Source organism: Pleurodeles waltl, chromosome 6 (genome assembly GCF_031143425.1).
Source record: "Pleurodeles waltl isolate 20211129_DDA chromosome 6, aPleWal1.hap1.20221129, whole genome shotgun sequence".
Classification (NCBI taxonomy): Eukaryota; Metazoa; Chordata; class Amphibia; order Caudata; family Salamandridae; genus Pleurodeles; species Pleurodeles waltl.
Genome location: NC_090445.1, coordinates 1,363,678,894 through 1,363,697,345, shown reverse-complemented (window position 1 = coordinate 1,363,697,345; position 18,452 = coordinate 1,363,678,894). Strand labels below are relative to the sequence as shown.

The window sequence follows — 18,452 nt, the reverse complement described above, 5'->3', positions numbered from 1 at the left end:
CATGCCAGGCAAGATGGTACTTTCCTACAAACACAGCCACCTTTTCTCAGGTACACAAACACTTCACACTTCAGGGTATAGAACCAAGCACAAAACACACACTAACATGCACGCTACATAATCTTCTTCTGGGCAAGGTATCTCCTTTTTTTCCGCAATATTTTCTCTCCTGTTTTGAGAAAAGTTGAGTCCATATTGTTGAATTAGGTAATGTGTTTTTCGAGTTTGTATTTAACACACAGTTGCAGATTCAGTAGGCAGTTGCCTAACCAGTTGTTATCTTGTCTCCAGCGCTCATCCCACACGACGTCAAGGAAGATTACAGCTAATAGGATTTAAGATTTAGACGCGGTTGGTATGTCGTGTGGGAAACGCGCGCTGCTTCTCCCAAATGAGGAATATGGATCGTTTTCATAATATTTTATTCTTGCTTCTTGTTTCATCCAAAGCTAACCCCGCGCTTTCCTCCTGTGTGACCGGCTGCTCCTGTTCAAGTGATACTTTTGGGAGGTAAGATCCACGTATATTGCGCTCAAGTAGTGCCCTTACTGCCAGGGATTCGAGGCATCAAAAGAAAAATTCGTTTCAGAGAGCAGGCGGTCAGTATGCTCGATTTCCCATATTATTTCTTTTTATTTTGTTTGGACTTTTTGTAAAACGCTACAAACCATCAAGAGATGGCATCACAGCGCACATATGATGTAATTATTTTATATGTTATATGATATGTGAATCCGTAAATACACTATTTGTGTTTAACAGTACCACGTAACCAGGTTTAGCCTGAGTAAAATTAGTAACTCAGTATACAAATATGCGATAAATACCTATGTGTACATGCTTTTCATGAAAATAAAGTTAATTTTATTACCTCTATTTGCTTGTGTATTGTCTTTCTTGGTATCGTTGTTGACTTTTTCAAAAAAGTTTTTTTTTTCGTTGTGTAGGAACACAACATAGCAACCCATGTTCATGGTTAAGGGGTGCATGGAGGGCATTAACAACGCTTGAAAAGATTGTTCTTGACTTGAAAATAAACACTATGAAAAAATATCCCTTTTGCAGGAGTTTGATGTGTATGGCGACTCCTATGAGCAGGATCCCAGAAAACATCCCTGCAGACATTCGAAAGATCCGCATCGAAAAATGTCACCTAACGGAGTTGCCACGTGGTTCGTTCACCAGTGTCAGTGCCTTGGAATATCTATGGTTGAATTTCAACAACATCACAGTCATCCACCTGAAAAGTCTGGAGAACCTGAAGGATCTGGCTGAGTTGAGATTGCAAGGGAATAAGCTACGCTCCATGCCCTGGACTGCCTTCCAGGACACTCCAGCTTTAAAGATTTTGGATCTGAAGCACAACAGACTTGACGTTCTCCCTGAGCACGCGCTGAGGTATCTAGGCAACCTGACCTACTTAGACTTATCATTCAACCAGCTTACTGTCATCTCCAAAGATGTCTTTCTCCACTGGTCGCTCCACCAGAACTTCCAGGTGGGAGAAAGGAGACCAGAATCCATGTCCAACGCAGTGCTGGCCTTGCATGACAACCCGTGGATGTGTGACTGCCGCCTAAGGGGCTTTGTCCACTTCGTTCAGACCGTCAGTCCCCCCATTATCCTTATGAACTCTTATTTAACTTGTGCCAGTCCAGACTTCCGCGCCGGCAAGTTCTTCCATGAGGTGGACCTAAACCCCTGTACAAAGCCAGAGACTACTGCCCTCGTTTCGAACATCACTGTGCAGGTTGGTCAAAATGCCACACTGAGTTGCCTTGTGCAGGCAAGCCCTACTCCCACAATTTTGTGGTCCTATCCCTTGAAATCTCTCAGAGCATTTGATGGTAAGTTGTGCTTTATTGATTCCTTTTTAGGGGTACTGGTGCACCTAGTCTAAGCAGAATTCACTAAATCACATTATCTAGGATCAGAGCCACAGCGCCTATTAGCTATGGGAAAAAGGGCCTCCAAAATGTAAATTACACTGGCATAATTTGCATAATTTTGTGAAATTCACATTGCGATTGCTATATGAAATTCCGGACAATATGCCATCTCACATAGTTACTCAGTATTTACAGCAACATTATAGTGCATGAACAATGAGAATGCCCTGAATGTGAGCAGCAGTTGCTTATGACATTTGTGTTTTTGGTGCCATTTTTTAGCGCAAAATGCGTCCTTGCATCTAAACAGGATAGGAGGACAAATTTTACCTAAAAAATCATATAATTATGCAAATTACGCAAATTTAGCATGCCTCAGCCAGTGAGTAAGGGTTATCACAGTGGTGCTTAATTACCAGTTTATAGTCAATGAATACTGTGTTATAGTAACGTTAAGTGCCAGTTTTGGCAAGACTGAGTGCACAATAAGGTCATTGTTCTTCCAGCCAGATGCATGGCATGCTTAGTATATGCATACATTTAGCCAGTATATGATATTTAAGGTTGTGCCCAGTGCATAAATTGCAAAAAAATGAAAAAAGTTGCTTTCATAGTTTTTTTCTGAGTAGTCCACTGCTGATGCTGCAAAATACCGAGATTACTGAAAAGAGAAGTCTTGCGCCTATCTGTTCCACGACTGTACACGTCCTGACTCTTGAACACAATGGTGTCTATTCTTTCCTGCATGTGTTTTGTCCTTTAGTCACTGTTTTATTATCTTTCTTTTTAAACTTCTTTCTCTTTGGTCTCCCCTCCTCGCTTTTACTCTAGTGATGATAAATAACCAATAGGTCCCAAAAATCAGTTCTGATACCCATCACCTCAACAGTGGTAGTAGTGGTTATGGTTGTTTTGGTGGTAGTGGTGGAGGTTGTAGTGGTGATAGTGTTATTCATAATCTTGGTAGTTTTAAGGCAGGGGGCAACTGAATAACCACCAGACAGGGCTTAGCCCTTGATTCCGTTCAAAGGAGAAGCAGGACAAGAGTCTCTCCTGAAGGGCCAATAACTGTACTCTCTTCATTGGTTATAGGGGGTAGTCTAGAAGTAAATAACTACAAGATCTCTATGCAGAAATGTGGAGCTCTGACTGCTTGGTATTTGCAGAGGGAGTGACCACCAATGGGTGCCTGGGAATACCTCCTGTAGTCCCCAAACTCTTTGAGGGTGGAGAAGGATCCTCTATGGGGGGGGGGTCTGCCGACAAGTCTTGAGGTGGGGCAATCACTCTTCATGAGGAGTGCTGGACTTGGGGCAATACAGTACAACCCAATACCCACTTTCTCTATGATATAGGAAATACACCCCAAGACCCCCTACAACTTCCCAACCTCATCCAGGTTAGATAAGCGTGCATTGAGCGCTGTAGTGAGACCAGTTGTTCTGTCGGCCCCCCGAAGCAGTTTCACCACATCCTCTGGCCAGGTGTGGCCAGAGGCTAAAAAATAAACAGGAGAAGATTCACGTGGTCTTTCGTCCCAAGTAAACTACTGTGTGTGTGTTTCTGCTGTTTATACTGCTAGCGTGCTTCAGCCCTAACATTGCTTAGTCATAGCACTGGTGACGAGGGTCTTCAGCCTATGTGCCTCACCGCTGCAGTGTATGCTCACCGAGTAAAGTAGCCAAGAAGCCTGCTATGTGCCCCACCCAGCCCTCTTGCTGCCCACAACACGCCGCAAGGGCCGTGATCCTGTCGGGACTGCCCCAGACTTATCTGCTGTCCTGGTCTGCACCTGCCTGTGTCGCCATACAGCAGCCCAGAAGAAATCAAGATTGACAATGGCCCACCGTTTCAAGGGATGGAATTCAAAGATTTACTTGAATGGCTTGGAATAAAGCATTGACGTATTACCTCACAATGGCCACAGGCAAATGGTGAAGTTGAGTGCTTCATGCGCCATCTGAATAAGGCCATCCTGATTGCCACACTGGAAGCTGCTGACCCTGAACTGAGTTTTCAAAGGTTTATGAGAGAATACAGAGGAACTCCACACTGTACCATGCAGCGGCCCCATGGTCATTCAAGTTAAATGGAGAGAGACATGACACCATACCCACTTGCCCCGGATGAATGCCTCTGCCGTACAATCCTGAAGAGACTCAGATGGGTAGACAAGAAAACAATGCACAGGCTAGCAAGAGGCGACATGCAACCACACAACAACTACACCCCGGTTACCATGGCATCATCAGGGACAGAAGACTGTGATTGAAAATCCATTCACTTTTCGAACCCGGAAGGTGGACGGTTCTTTCAGTATCAAGTATGATGATCACTGCAAAGAAAGGGGTTGAGCAAGTGACCCAGAATATATTGTGGTTCTGAAAAAAAACATTCCCAGATGGTGCAGAAGACAACATAGGTCCCGAGGACGACACCTGGGATCTGCCTCCTGAATGTCCATGAATAGAGAAGCCCAGCACCTGAGCAAAGCACTGGAGCCCAGAGAGCTGACAATGGTGAGGATGCCCGAGAGGAAGCTCACCCCCCTCATCTTCAGCGACATGGACTACAGACAAATCCGCAGCCAAACCAGAGACTCAGAGACTTTGGGGGTCATTCTGACCCCGGCGGTCATGGACCGCCGGGGCCAGGGTTGGAGGGAGCACCGCCAACAGGCTGGCGGTGCTCCACAGGGTATTCTGACCGCGGTGGTTCAGCCGCAGCCAGAAAGGGAAAACCAGCGGTCTCCCGCCGGTTTTCCGCTGCCCTGGGAATCCCCCATGGCGGCCCAGCTTGCTGCGCCTCCATGGGGGATTCTGACACCCCATACCGCCATCCTGTTCCTGGCGGTTCGCCCGCCAGGAACAGGATGGCGGTATGGGGTGTCGTGGGGCCCCTGGGGGCCCCTGCAGTGCCCATGCCAATGGCATGGGCACTGCAGGGGCCCCCGTAAGATGGCCCCACTTTGTATTTCAGTGTCTGCCTTGCAGACACTGAAATACGCGACGGGTGCCACTGCACCCGTCGCACCTTCCCACTCCGCCGGCTCAATTCTGAGCCGGCGTCCACGTGGGAAGGATGATTTGCACTGGGCTGGCGGGCGGCCTTTTGGCGGTCGCCCGCCAGCCCAGTGCAAATCCCAAAATACCCTCAGCGGTCTTTCGACCGCGGAGCGGTATTTTGGAGGGGGGAACTCTGGCGGGCAGCCTCCGCCGCCCGCCAGGGTGAGAATCACCCCCTTTGTGTGCCTTTTGGCTGGATGAACATTTAAAATCAAGTAGGGGAGGGATGTAATGAGCCTCCAGGTTCCTGTCTAGTTGACCAGTTGTTCTGTTGGCCTCCGGACACATTTTCACCACATTCTCTTTCCAGGTGTGGCCAGAGGCTATAAAATAAAGGGGAGAAGACTGCACATTTTGTTTGTCACAAGTATACTACTGTGTGTGTGTCTGCTGCATGTACTGCTAGCATGCTTCAGCCCTAACATTGCTTAGGCCACAACAAGTGCACCAAGGGCTGCCAGAATTTTGAATCAAAAGTTTTTGCTTGACAGATTCATTTACAAGGTTTTAAAGGTGTGTCTGTCACCTGAGCTAGAGTCCCATTCTTCCCCTTTTTTTCTAAATTGCTTTCCAGGTAATGTTGACATGGCACAGTGGAAGTCTTTTTTCTTGCCCTGACTAATTGTTTAGGAAGTCCACTAAGTGATTCATCAGAGTTCTTTTGTAGCACTCATGTGCCTTTCCCACCCTGCAGTGAAGCATTATCATTATCATTTAATAAGGCTGTAGTGGGCGTAGTGCTAGACAGGTCCTCTATTTGAGTGACTACAGAAGTTCCCACAGAGCGAGTAAGTACCAATCGATCTTCCACACTGGTAATGTCTTTCAATATCTCTCCCATTTCATTATTAAGAAACGTCAGTATTTGGGTGTGAGTCCTTGGCTGCTTGTCGGCCACGTTGGCCACATTCGCTGGCTCTACTTTTCTTTTCCCCATATCAAAAGCCAATTCCACAGGCCACATAGGGGAAGGAGACAGTTGCCTTCAAGAACGAAGCATACAGTCTCCTTGTAAAATGTAAAATGAAAGGCTAAGCCAGAACAGCATGCAAATTATTCTAAATATACTCACCACAACGCCCGGAGGGCCAGAAACAAAATCAAGGAGGGTGGTCCAGCCCAGCCACGTTCCCGCTTTTGGCCCAGGCACGTCACATGAGCATTCCGCGCAGCAGGAGTCCATGCAGTGCTCATGAGTTCGATGATGTGCAGAGTGGACCTGCCTCTCCTCGGGAGGCCCCAGTTGCAGGTATGGAACTCGTAGTCCCCAGTAGCGCCTCTCTCTTCCCACACAGCGCTTATGGGCATGATGATGTGCAAAACAGTCCTGTCTCTCCCCCGGCGGACTGAGTTGAAGGTATCGGATTAGTAGTCAACAACAGCATTTCTCTCTTCCTTCGCAGTAGGAGTCTTTGCAGTGCTTATGAGCACGATGATATGCAAGCAGCTCCACCTCTCACCAGGTGGCCTTAATTGCAGGTATGGGACTCATAGTACCCAATAGTGTCTCTCTCTTCCTCCACAGCGGGAGTCTGTGCAGTGCTTATGAGTGCAATGTAGTGCAATGCAGCCCTTCCTTACCCCAGGCAGCCTAGGTTGCAGGAACGGGACTTGTAGTCTCCAACAACGTCCCTCCCTTCCTTATCTTGGTAGTGACAAAAGTAGCAGAAGTGGTGGTGATGCTGCTGATAGTGGTGCCAATGGTAATGGTAGTGGTGGTGGTAGTGAGAGTGATAATAGTGTTAGTGATGGAGACAGTGGTGGGCAGTGGTAGTGGATGTTGATGAGGGTGATGTGAGGATGTTGATAGCAGTGGTAGGTGGTAGTGATGGGGATAAATGAGGAATTGTTAATAGGGGTGATGGTGTTGTTGATAGTGATGCAAATGGAATAGGCTGAGGAACTGCTGTTGATGGTTGTAGTAGTGATAATGGCATAAGTAATGCTGGTAATGATAGTGGAAAAGATGGTATTTAGGATGGTGCTATGATAAGGATGTCGGTAAGGATTGTGGTAGCAGCAACAATGGTGGTGGTGATGTTGGTGATGATGGTGTAGGTAACAGTAGTGGTAGTAATGATGATGTAGGCATTAGTGGTATCAGTGATCGTGATACTGATCGTGCCTGCATGTCATGATAAAGGTGGTCATTACAACCCTGGCGGTCGGTGTTAAAGCGGCGGTAAGACCGCCAACAGGCCGGCGGTAAAAAATTTGCAATTACGACCGTGGCGGAAACCGCCAACAAAAACAGCCACTTTAACACTCCGTCCGCCACGGCGGTACAAACAGCGCAGCGGTCACCGCCAACAGACAGGCGGGAGACAATGTACCGCCCACACTATTATGACAGGCCAATCCGCCACCTTTTCTGGGGCGGATAAAAACCAGGCAGAAACAGGAATCCCGAAGGGAAAACGCTCACCTCTACACACCCCACGAGGACGCCATGGACCCGGAACTCCAAATTGTACCTGCAATAGTCTTCCTGCTCCTCTACCAGGAGCATGAACGCCGGCGGCGAAGACCACGGTGAGTACTGCACCTACGACACAGGGGAGGGGGGAGGCAAAAAACAGGGACACACACACGCAACACCCCCACCCTCACCCACTACAACACACACACTAATGCATATCAATACATCACAGTTACACCCCCCTAACCCCCTGGAAGAATGCAAAGATAATAGAAAATGAGTGTAACCATTTTAATATATTAAAAGCAAGTAGGCAGAAATATATATATACACCATGTACATAATATATACCAAGCATAGTAGACCCAAGTAGTGATCTAAGAAAGTCCGTGGAACACTGGGACCACACGGTATGGGGGAGGCCCACACAAGATCCCCAACCATAACGGAGAGAACACTGCAGGGGCATCATAGAGCAACTAAACAAGCACCTCAGGGGGAGGGAAAGGGGGGGGCACCTTAGCCGCTTGAGTGCACGACACCAAATCCATGAGGGGGCCACATGCCCACTGTTCCATCCTGGGTAGTGTAAAGCCACAGTCTCTCAAGTCTCCACAGTGGGTGGGTTGCTCACTGTTCAATCCTGGGGAGTGCAAAACCACAGTCTCTCAAGTCTCTACAGTGGGTGGGTTGCTCACTGTTCAATCCTGGGGAGTGCAAATCCACAGTCTCTCAAGTCTCTACAGTGGGTGGGTTGCCCACTGCTTGCTTTATCCTGGGGAGTGCAAAGCCACAGTCTCTCAAGTCTCTACAGTGGGTGGTTTGCCCGCTGTTCAATCCTGGGGAGTGCAATGCCACAGTCTCTCAAGTCTCTACAGTGGGTGGGTTGCCCACTGCCATATCCTGGGGAGTACAAAGCCACAGTCTCACAAGTCTCTACAGTGGGTGGTTTGCCCACTGTTCAATCCTGGGGAGTGCAAAGCCACAGTCTCTCAAGTCTCTACAGTGGGTGGGTTGCCCACTGCCATATCCTGGGGAGTGCAAAGCCACAGTCTCTCAAGTCTCTACAGTGGGTGGGTTGCTCACTGTTCAATCCTGGGGAGTGCAAAGCCACAGTCTCTCAAGTCTCTACAGTGGGTGGGTTGCCCACTGCCATATCCTGGGGAGTGCAAAGCCACATTCTCACAAGTCTCTACAGTGGGTGGTTTGCGCACTGTTCAATCCTGGGGAGTGCAAAGCCACAGTCTCTCAAGCCTCTACAGTGGGTGGGTTGCCCACTGCCATATCCTTGGGAGTGCAAAGCCACAGTCTCTAAAGTCTCTACAGTGGGTGGGTTGCTCACTGTTCAATCCTGGGGAGTGCAAAGCCACAGTCTCTCAAGTCTCTACAGTGGGTGGGTTGCCCACTGCTTGCTTTATCCTGGGGAGTGCAAAGCCACAGTTTCTCAAGTCTCTACAGTGGGTGGTTTGCCCACTGTTCAATCCTAGGGAATGCAAAGCCACAGTCTCTCAAGTCTCTACAGTGGGTGGGTTGGCCACTGCTTGCTTTATCCTGGGGAGTGCAAAGCCACAGTCTCTCAAGTCTCTACTGTGGGTGGTTTGCCCACTGTATAATCCTGGGGAGTGCAGAACCACAGTCTCTCAAGTCTCTACAGTGGGTGGGTTGCTCACTGCCATATCCTGGGGAGTGCAAAACCACAGTCTCACAAGTCTCTAAAGTGGGTGGTTTTCCCACTGTTCAATCCTGGGGAGTGCAAAGCCACAGTCTCTCAATTCTCTACAGTGGTTGGGTTGCCCACTGCCATATCCTGGGTAGTGCAAAGCCACAGTCTCACAAGTGGATAACAGTCTCCACTGGTTCTGGAGGGGGCATGGTGCCCAGAGTGCTTCATCCTGCTAAGGATTGGGGTAGTGGATGCTTTTCTCCACTGGTTCTGGAGGGGGCATGGTGCCCAGAGTGCTTCATCCTGCTAAGGACAGAGATAGTGGATGACAGTCTCCACTGGTTCTGGAGGGGGCATGGTACCCAGAGTGCATCATTCACCCCGTGACGGACTCAGTTGCGTCAGTGCCCTTGCCGCTCATGGGTCAGCGGTGCTTGAGATGGCTGTGCCCTGTTCAGCTGTGCTTGAGACGGCGATGCCCTGTTCAGCGGTGCTTGAGATGGTGCTGCCCTGTTCAGCGGTGCTTGGGACGGCAGTGCCCTGTTCAGCGGTGCTTGAGACGGCAGTGCCCTGTGCAGCGGTGCTTGAGACGGCGGTGCCCTGTTTAGCGGTGCTTGAGTTGGCGGTGCCCTGTTCAGCGGTGCTTGAGACGGCGGTGCCCTGTGCAGCAGTGCTTGAGACGGCGGTGCCCTGTTCAGTGGTGCTTGAGACGGCAGTGCCCTGTGCAGCGGTGCTTGAGACGCTGGTGCCCTGTTCAGCGGTGCTTGAGACGGCTGTGCCCTGTGCAGCGGTGCTTGAGACGGCGGTGCCCTGTTCAGCGGTGCTTGAGTTGGCAGTGCCCTGTTCAGCGGTGCTTGAGATGGCGGTGCCCTGTGCAGCGGTGCTTGAGATGGCGGTGCCCTGTTTAGCGGTGCTTGAGATGGTGGTGCCCTGTTCAGCGGTGCTTGAGATGGTGGTGCCCTGTTCAGCGGTGCTTGAGACGGCGGTGCCTTGTGCAGCGGTGCTTGAGACGGTGGTGCCCTGTTCAGCGGTGCTTGAGTTGGCGGTGCCCTGTTCAGCGGTGCTTGAGATGGCGGTCTCAATTGCAGGGTCTCAGCTGCTGGCGGTCATTCATGGCCCAACGGGGCTTTTGCTGGCGGTCCTTCATGGCCCAGCGGGGCTTTTGCTGGCGGTCCTTCATGGCCCAGCGGGGCTAGTGCTGACGGTCCTTCATGGCCCAGCGGGGCTGGTGCTGGCGGTGGCTTCCTGGGCAGGTGGGCTGATGCTGGCGGTGGCCTCCTGGGCAGGTGGGCAGGTGCTGGCGGTGGCCTCCTGGGCAGCTGGGCTGGTGCTGGCCTCCTGGGCAGCTGGGCTGGTGCTGGCGGTGGCCTCCTGGGCAGGTGGGCTGGTGCTGGCGGTGGCCTCCTGGGCAGGTGGGGTGGTGCTGGCGGTGGCCTCCTGGGCAGCTGGGCTGGTGCTGGCGGTGGCCTCCTGGGTAGGTGGGCTGGTGGGCCCCTCCTGGGCAGGTGGGCTAGTGCTGGCGGTCCTGTCCTGGGCAGCTGGGCTTGTGCTGGAGGTGGGCTCCTGGGCATCGGGGATGATGGCGGTCTTCTCCGCCGTGCTGCTCTTCCCAGACTTGCCGGGTTTCTTGTGGCCCTTCCCCACCTTGGAAGGTGTCACAGCTGACTCCACACTCCCACCGGGACCCCTCGGGAGCAGCTTTGGTGGCTGGAGTTTTCCCCCTCTCCCGCCGGGCACTGGCCAACTTCTGATGCTTCACAGGTGGGGGACTGTCTGTGCTGTGGCCCCGTGCCACACTGGCTGCCCTGGTGGCTGGTGCACTCCAGATTAGGGTGACTACAGGCACCACTGGTCCCGGAGATGTTGTGGCTGAGGTGCTAGTTCGGGACCTAGGAGATGGACGTGGTGGGGGAGGTGTGGGAAAGAGGTCAAGGGTGGACAGGAAAAGTTTTTGGGACACACTGGGACGGGTAGCTGGAGGGGGTTTGGGAGTGGAGGAAGAGGTGGTGGTTGTAGGAGGTGTACGTTTGGTGACTTTGGGTGAAGGTGCATGCACTAGAGGCTGTTGTGAGGTGGATGGCTGTTGGGTGGGTGTGTGCCTGCGTTTGTGTATCTTGGGAGGGGGCGTCACAGACACACTGGGAGAGGACACAGGGGATGTGTGAATGGTAGTGGGGGTGGTGACTGCGCGTGAGCAGGGTGTGGTGGTGGGTGTGCAGGAGAGGGACGTAGTTGCTGTAGAGATAGTGCATGCAGGTGTGAGTGTAGACGAGACTGGGAGGGAGGAGGGAGATGAGGAGGAGGGGGACACAGTGGAGGCAGTGGATGTTTGTGTGTCTGCATGTGTGTGATGCTTGCGTGAGTGCCTGTGGTATGTGTGGTGCTTATGTTTGGCAGAGCTTCCCTTGTGTGTTGACGTGTGTGCATGCTGGTCTGTAGGTGTGCTTGGGATAGGCTGAGGTACAGGGGATTGGGTCTGGGTGGAGGAAGATGGAGGGAGGAGGCTAGAGACGGGGACAATGGCTGCCATCAGTGCTGAGGCCAGAGTCTGAAAAGCTCGCTGAAGGGCCGCCTGACCAGAATGAATGCCCTCCAGGAATGCATTTGTTTGTTGCAACTGCCTCTCTACACCCTGGATGGCATTCAACATGGTAGACTGCCCAACAGTGAGGGACCTGAGGAGGTCAATGGCCTCCTCACTGAGGGCAGCAGGGGTGACTGGGGCAGGGCCTGAGGTGCCTGGGGCGAAGGTGATGCCCACCCTCCTGGGTTAGCGGGCACGGGGCAAAGGCTGAGGGGCTGCTGGGAGGGCGGTGCTGGTAGGGGGGATGGCGGCTGTACCTGTAGATGCGGGGGGTACAGATGTTGCCGCCACCACAAGGGAGATCCCATCAGAGGATGAGTCCGTGTCGCTGGTGTCAGCTCCTGTCCCCACCGTGGAGCTCCCCTTGCCCTCCGTCCCACTGGTGAACTCTGAGTCCGTAGACTCGCCCTCCAGGGCCATGTGGGATGCAGCTCCCTCGTGCTTCGGTGCCACTGCTCCTCCGCCTGATGATGCTAATGCACACAAGAACAAGGAGACCACAAAAAGGGGGGGGACGACAGAAGAAAGACATGTTGAGTGCATGCATTACCGCTACCGTTGGCGGACAGACACAGAAGCCCCCTGCACTACGCCACGCTCTTGGGGTCCACTGTTCAATTCCTGGGAAATGGCCTACAAGGCTATGGACGACATCTGTACACATAGATGACACAGGGGCATGACTAGGTGTACTTGGCACTCTACAGAGGTGGGGTGGGGTGCCACATGGCCTGCCTTACGTAGGGGCCTTGCCTACGGAACTCGCCCTGACCTAGAGAAACCCACAGCCCACCTCCCCCACCCAGACACCTCCACTGCGCGCAAATTCAGCAGAATGAGAGTGTACTCACCCCCTTGTGGCTGCTGTCATGCCCTCAAGCACCCATCTAACTCCGGGTAGGCCACCGCCAGGATCCTGAACATCAGGGGGGTCATGGTGCGACGGGCACCCCTCCCACATTGGGAGGCCATCCCCAGCTGAGCCTCCGCTGTCTTCTTGCTCCAGCGGCGAATGTCCTCCCATCTTTTCCAGTAGTGGGTGCTCCATCTGTGGTAGACCCCCAGGGTCTGGACGTCCTTGGCGATGGCACGCCAAATATCTTTTTTCTGGTGGGCGCTGACCTACATGAAATGTACAGGGGAAAAAGAGAAGTTATTACCAACTGCACCGTCAAACTTATTGGCCCCCATCCCTACCCTTGCCATGTGGCACATGCATTCACCGTCTTTCATGCACGCAGCACTCTCCCCCCTTCCTTCTTACATCCAGCACTCTCCACACAGGCATAGCCGATACAACATGCTCCCTGTGTACTTACCTGTTTGCCCGGACGACCGTAGAGTAGCGTGTACTGGGGGAGGACCCCATCCACGAGCTTTTCCAACTCCTCCGATGTGAAGGCAGGGGCCCTTACCCAGACACTCGCGCCATTGTCTCTTCCAGACCGAGGTCACAGCAGCACTTGCAGTGTAGGTCCTCTCCTGTCGAAGATCAGTTATCGAGTGATTGAACAGATAGAAAATGGCGGTCACGTCCGCGGCAGTGCGTACCGTCACCACCGGCGTACATCGTCATTGGCTCCTGGGACCCATAGTGTCCAATGTTAACCAATGCAGCATTGCGCTGCGGTCTTCGACCGCCTACCGCGACGGTGTACAATGCCAGCGCAGTTACCTCACATCCCATTGTCCCATTTTACAGGTCAGGCAGCTGCCATTTCAGGGGCCCACATGGCTTCATTTTCAACTGCGTCACACATACATAGGCCTAGACTCTACACACATACAGGCCATCTTTTGTGTATGAATGGTGTTCTGTGTAAACTGTGGGTACGTACCTCTGAGTTGTTTGACTCTGTGCTCACTGTTGTCCTTCATAGGCACCGTCCGCTGGGACATATGAGGAAATGGCGGCATCCTCCGGTGTACCGACCGTTGGTGGACCTGTCGACAATGGAGGAGCGACATGTGATTATCACATACAGGCTTGACCGTGCCACAATCCAGGAACTGTGTACCCAGTTGGAGCCAGACCTGATGTCAGCAATCCGCCATCCCACAGGAATCCCCCCTCACGTGCAGGTGCTGTCAGTGCTCCATTTCCTTGCAAGTGGGTCATTTCAAACAACAGTGGCCATAGCATCAGGGATGTCCCAGCCTATGTTTTCCAACGTATTGTCCAGAGTGTTGTCTGCGCTTCTGAAACACATGCAGAACTACATCGTTTTTCCTCAGGTGGAGGATTTGCCTACAGTGAAAGATGATTTCTATGCCCTGGGACACATACCCAACATCATAGTTGCCATTGATGGGACCCATGTGGCTTTGGTCCCCCCCCCCCACAGGAGTGAACAGGTGTACAGAAACCGTAAGAGTTATCATTCGATGAATGTACAGATGGTATGTTTGGCAGACCAGTACATCTCCCATGTGAATGCCATGTTCCCTGGCTCAGTGCATGACGCCTACATCCTGTGGAATAGCAGCATCCCTTATGTGATGGGTCAACTCCAGAGGCACCGTGTGTGGCTATTAGGTGAGCACCTGGTAGCAAGTCAGTGGGAATGGTTGTCTGGGTCTGGGGATATCCCTCCAGGTTAGTGCGTGTTTAACAGTTGTCCCTCACCATTTGCAGGTGACTCTGGTTACCCCAACCTGTCATGGCTACTGACCCCAGTGAGGAATCCCAGGACAAGGGCAGAGGAACGCTACAAAGAGGCCCATGGGCAAACTAGGAGGGTAATCGGGCGGACCTTTGGCCTCCTGAAGGCCAGGTTCCAGTGCCTCCATTTGACAGGTGGATCCCTATTCTACTCACCTAAGAAGGTGTGCCAGATCATCGTGGCCTGCTGTATGCTTCACAACTTGGCTTTGCGACGACAGGTGCCTTTTCTGCAGGAAGATGGTCCAGATGGCGGTGTTGTGGCAGGTGTGGAGCCTGTGGACAGTGAAGACGAGGAAGCAGAGGAAGAAGACGTGAACAACAGGGACTCAGTGATCCAGCAATATTTCCAGTGAGACACAGGTAACAGTACAGACCGGCCTACTACATGCACTTTAACACCACTACCTCTCTACTGTCTCTCGTTTTCACCCAGTGTATGGTCACTGAGTTGTCACTTTCCCTTACGATTTCACAGATGTGGGTCCCACTGTGTGACATCTGCTTAGATTCCTCATGGACTAGCGCTGTGTGACATAGGTATGTTGACATCACAATTGAAAGAGCATTTTGTCACTGTAATTGCTAATACACTTTTTCATTATTATAACTGTTTGTTGCAACTGCCTCTCTACACCCTGGATGGCATTCAAAATGGTAGACTGCCCAACAGTGAGGGACCTGAGGAGGTCAATGGCCTCCTCACTGAGGGCAGCAGGGGTGACTGGGGCAGGGCCTGAGGTGCCTGGGGCGAAGGTGATGCCCACCCTCCTGGGTTAGCGGGCACGGGGCAAAGGCTGAGGGGCTGCTGGGAGGGCGGTGCTGGTAGGGGGGATGGCGGCTGTACCTGTAGATGCGGGGGGTACAGATGTTGCCGCCACCACAAGGGAGATCCCATCAGAGGATGAGTCCGTGTCGCTGGTGTCAGCTCCTGTCCCCACCGTGGAGCTCCCCTTGCCCTCCGTCCCACTGGTGAACTCTGAGTCCGTAGACTCGCCCTCCAGGGCCATGTGGGATGCAGCTCCCTCGTGCTTCGGTGCCACTGCTCCTCCGCCTGATGATGCTAATGCACACAAGAACAAGGAGACCACAAAAAGGGGGGGGACGACAGAAGAAAGACATGTTGAGTGCATGCATTACCGCTACCGTTGGCGGACAGACACAGAAGCCCCCTGCACTACGCCACGCTCTTGGGGTCCACTGTTCAATTCCTGGGAAATGGCCTACAAGGCTATGGACGACATCTGTACACATAGATGACACAGGGGCATGACTAGGTGTACTTGGCACTCTACAGAGGTGGGGTGGGGTGCCACATGGCCTGCCTTACGTAGGGGCCTTGCCTACGGAACTCGCCCTGACCTAGAGAAACCCACAGCCCACCTCCCCCACCCAGACACCTCCACTGCGCGCAAATTCAGCAGAATGAGAGTGTACTCACCCCCTTGTGGCTGCTGTGATGCCCTCAAGCACCCATCTAACTCCGGGTAGGCCACCGCCAGGATCCTGAACATCAGGGGGGTCATGGTGCGACGGGCACCCCTCCCACATTGGGAGGCCATCCCCAGCTGAGCCTCCGCTGTCTTCTTGCTCCAGCGGCGAATGTCCTCCCATCTTTTCCAGTAGTGGGTGCTCCATCTGTGGTAGACCCCCAGGGTCTGGACGTCCTTGGCGATGGCACGCCAAATATCTTTTTTTCTGGTGGGCGCTGACCTACATGAAATGTACAGGGGAAAAAGAGAAGTTATTACCAACTGCACCGTCAAACTTATTGGCCCCCATCCCTACCCTTGCCATGTGGCACATGCATTCACCGTCTTTCATGCACGCAGCACTCTCCCCCCTTCCTTCTTACATCCAGCACTCTCCACACAGGCATAGCCGATACAACATGCTCCCTGTGTACTTACCTGTTTGCCCGGACGACCGTAGAGTAGCGTGTACTGGGGGAGGACCCCATCCACGAGCTTCTCCAACTCCTCCGATGTGAAGGCAGGGGCCCTTACCCAGACACTCGCGCCATTGTCTCTTCCAGACCGAGGTCACAGCAGCACTTGCAGTGTAGGTCCTCTCCTGTCGAAGATCAGTTATCGAGTGATTGAACAGATAGAAAATGGCGGTCACGTCCGCGGCAGTGCGTACCGTCACCACCGGCGTACATCGTCATTGGCTCCTGGGACCCATAGTGTCCAATGTTAACCAATGCAGCATTGCGCTGCGGTCTTCGACCGCCTACCGCGACGGTGTACAATGCCAGCGCAGTTACCTCACATCCCATTGTCCCATTTTACAGGTCAGGCAGCTGCCATTTCAGGGGCCCACATGGCTTCATTTTCAACTGCGTCACACATACATAGGCCTAGACTCTACACACATACAGGCCATCTTTTGTGTATGAATGGTGTTCTGTGTAAACTGTGGGTACGTACCTCTGAGTTGTTTGACTCTGTGCTCACTGTTGTCCTTCATAGGCACCGTCCGCTGGGACATATGAGGAAATGGCGGCATCCTCCGGTGTACCGACCGTTGGTGGACCTGTCGACAATGGAGGAGCGACATGTGATTATCACATACAGGCTTGACCGTGCCACAATCCAGGAACTGTGTACCCAGTTGGAGCCAGACCTGATGTCAGCAATCCGCCATCCCACAGGAATCCCCCCTCAAGTGCAGGTGCTGTCAGTGCTCCATTTCCTTGCAAGTGGGTCATTTCAAACAACAGTGGCCATAGCATCAGGGATGTCCCAGTCTATGTTTTCCAACGTATTGTCCAGAGTGTTGTCTGCGCTTCTGAAACACATGCAGAACTACATCGTTTTTCCTCAGGTGGAGGATTTGCCTACAGTGAAAGATGATTTATATGCCCTGGGACACATACCCAACATCATAGTTGCCATTGATGGGACCCATGTGGCTTTGGTCCCCCCCCCCCACAGGAGTGAACAGGTGTACAGAAACCGTAAGAGTTATCATTCGATGAATGTACAGATGGTATGTTTGGCAGACCAGTACATCTCCCATGTGAATGCCATGTTCCCTGGCTCAGTGCATGACGCCTACATCCTGTGGAATAGCAGCATCCCTTATGTGATGGGTCAACTCCAGAGGCACCGTGTGTGGCTATTAGGTGAGCACCTGGTAGCAAGTCAGTGGGAATGGTTGTCTGGGTCTGGGGATATCCCTCCAGGTTAGTGCGTGTTTAACAGTTGTCCCTCACCATTTGCAGGTGACTCTGGTTACCCCAACCTGTCATGGCTACTGACCCCAGTGAGGAATCCCAGGACAAGGGCAGAGGAACGCTACAAAGAGGCCCATGGGCAAACTAGGAGGGTAATCGGGCGGACCTTTGGCCTCCTGAAGGCCAGGTTCCAGTGCCTCCATTTGACAGGTGGATCCCTATTCTACTCACCTAAGAAGGTGTGCCAGATCATCGTGGCCTGCTGTATGCTTCACAACTTGGCTTTGCGACGACAGGTGCCTTTTCTGCAGGAAGATGGTCCAGATGGCGGTGTTGTGGCAGGTGTGGAGCCTGTGGACAGTGAAGACGAGGAAGCAGAGGAAGAAGACGTGAACAACAGGGACTCAGTGATCCAGCAATATTTCCAGTGAGACACAGGTAACAGTACAGACCGGCCTACTACATGCACTTTAACACCACTACCTCTCTACTGTCTCTCGTTTTCACCCAGTGTATGGTCACTGAGTTGTCACTTTCCCTTACGATTTCACAGATGTGGGTCCCACTGTGTGACATCTGCTTAGATTCCTCATGGACTAGCGCTGTGTGACATAGGTATGTTGACATCACAATTGAAAGAGCATTTTGTCACTGTAATTGCTAATACACTTTTTCAAAATCACAGAGAGACTCCAGATTGTTTTGTGCTTTAAGTGCTCAATATTGGAGGGGGTAGTGAAATGGTGAGGGGTGATGGCAGAGGAATGTCCAGTCTATTAGTCTCACAGGTGCATTGCCCATATGGGCATAGGAAGTGGAGCTGGGGAAGTTTAAGTATGGACAGGGTGACAAAGTGGGACAGTAGATGACAATCCGGGTGGTCTCATTTCTTGGCGGGGGTCTTGGCATCGTGCTCTGTCTTTGTCCTGGATCTCAGGGACCGTTTGCGGGGTGGTTCTCCCTCTGCAGGGGGTGGGGTGCTGGTGTGGTGG

The 18,452-nt window shown here is 52.3% G+C and overlaps 1 protein-coding gene across 1 annotated transcript in view; it reads left to right on the top strand.

Moving 5' to 3' along the window:
* The first annotated feature begins 346 nt into the window (after positions 1-346).
* Positions 347-18,452, top strand: part of LRIT2 (leucine rich repeat, Ig-like and transmembrane domains 2) — a 34,869-nt gene continuing 16,763 nt past the window's right edge. The window contains exons 1-2 of the mRNA XM_069240658.1: positions 347-510; positions 1,066-1,847. Of these exons, the coding sequence (XP_069096759.1) occupies positions 392-510; positions 1,066-1,847 (901 nt within the window). The 5' untranslated portion in view covers positions 347-391. The remainder of the gene's footprint in view (positions 511-1,065; positions 1,848-18,452) is intronic.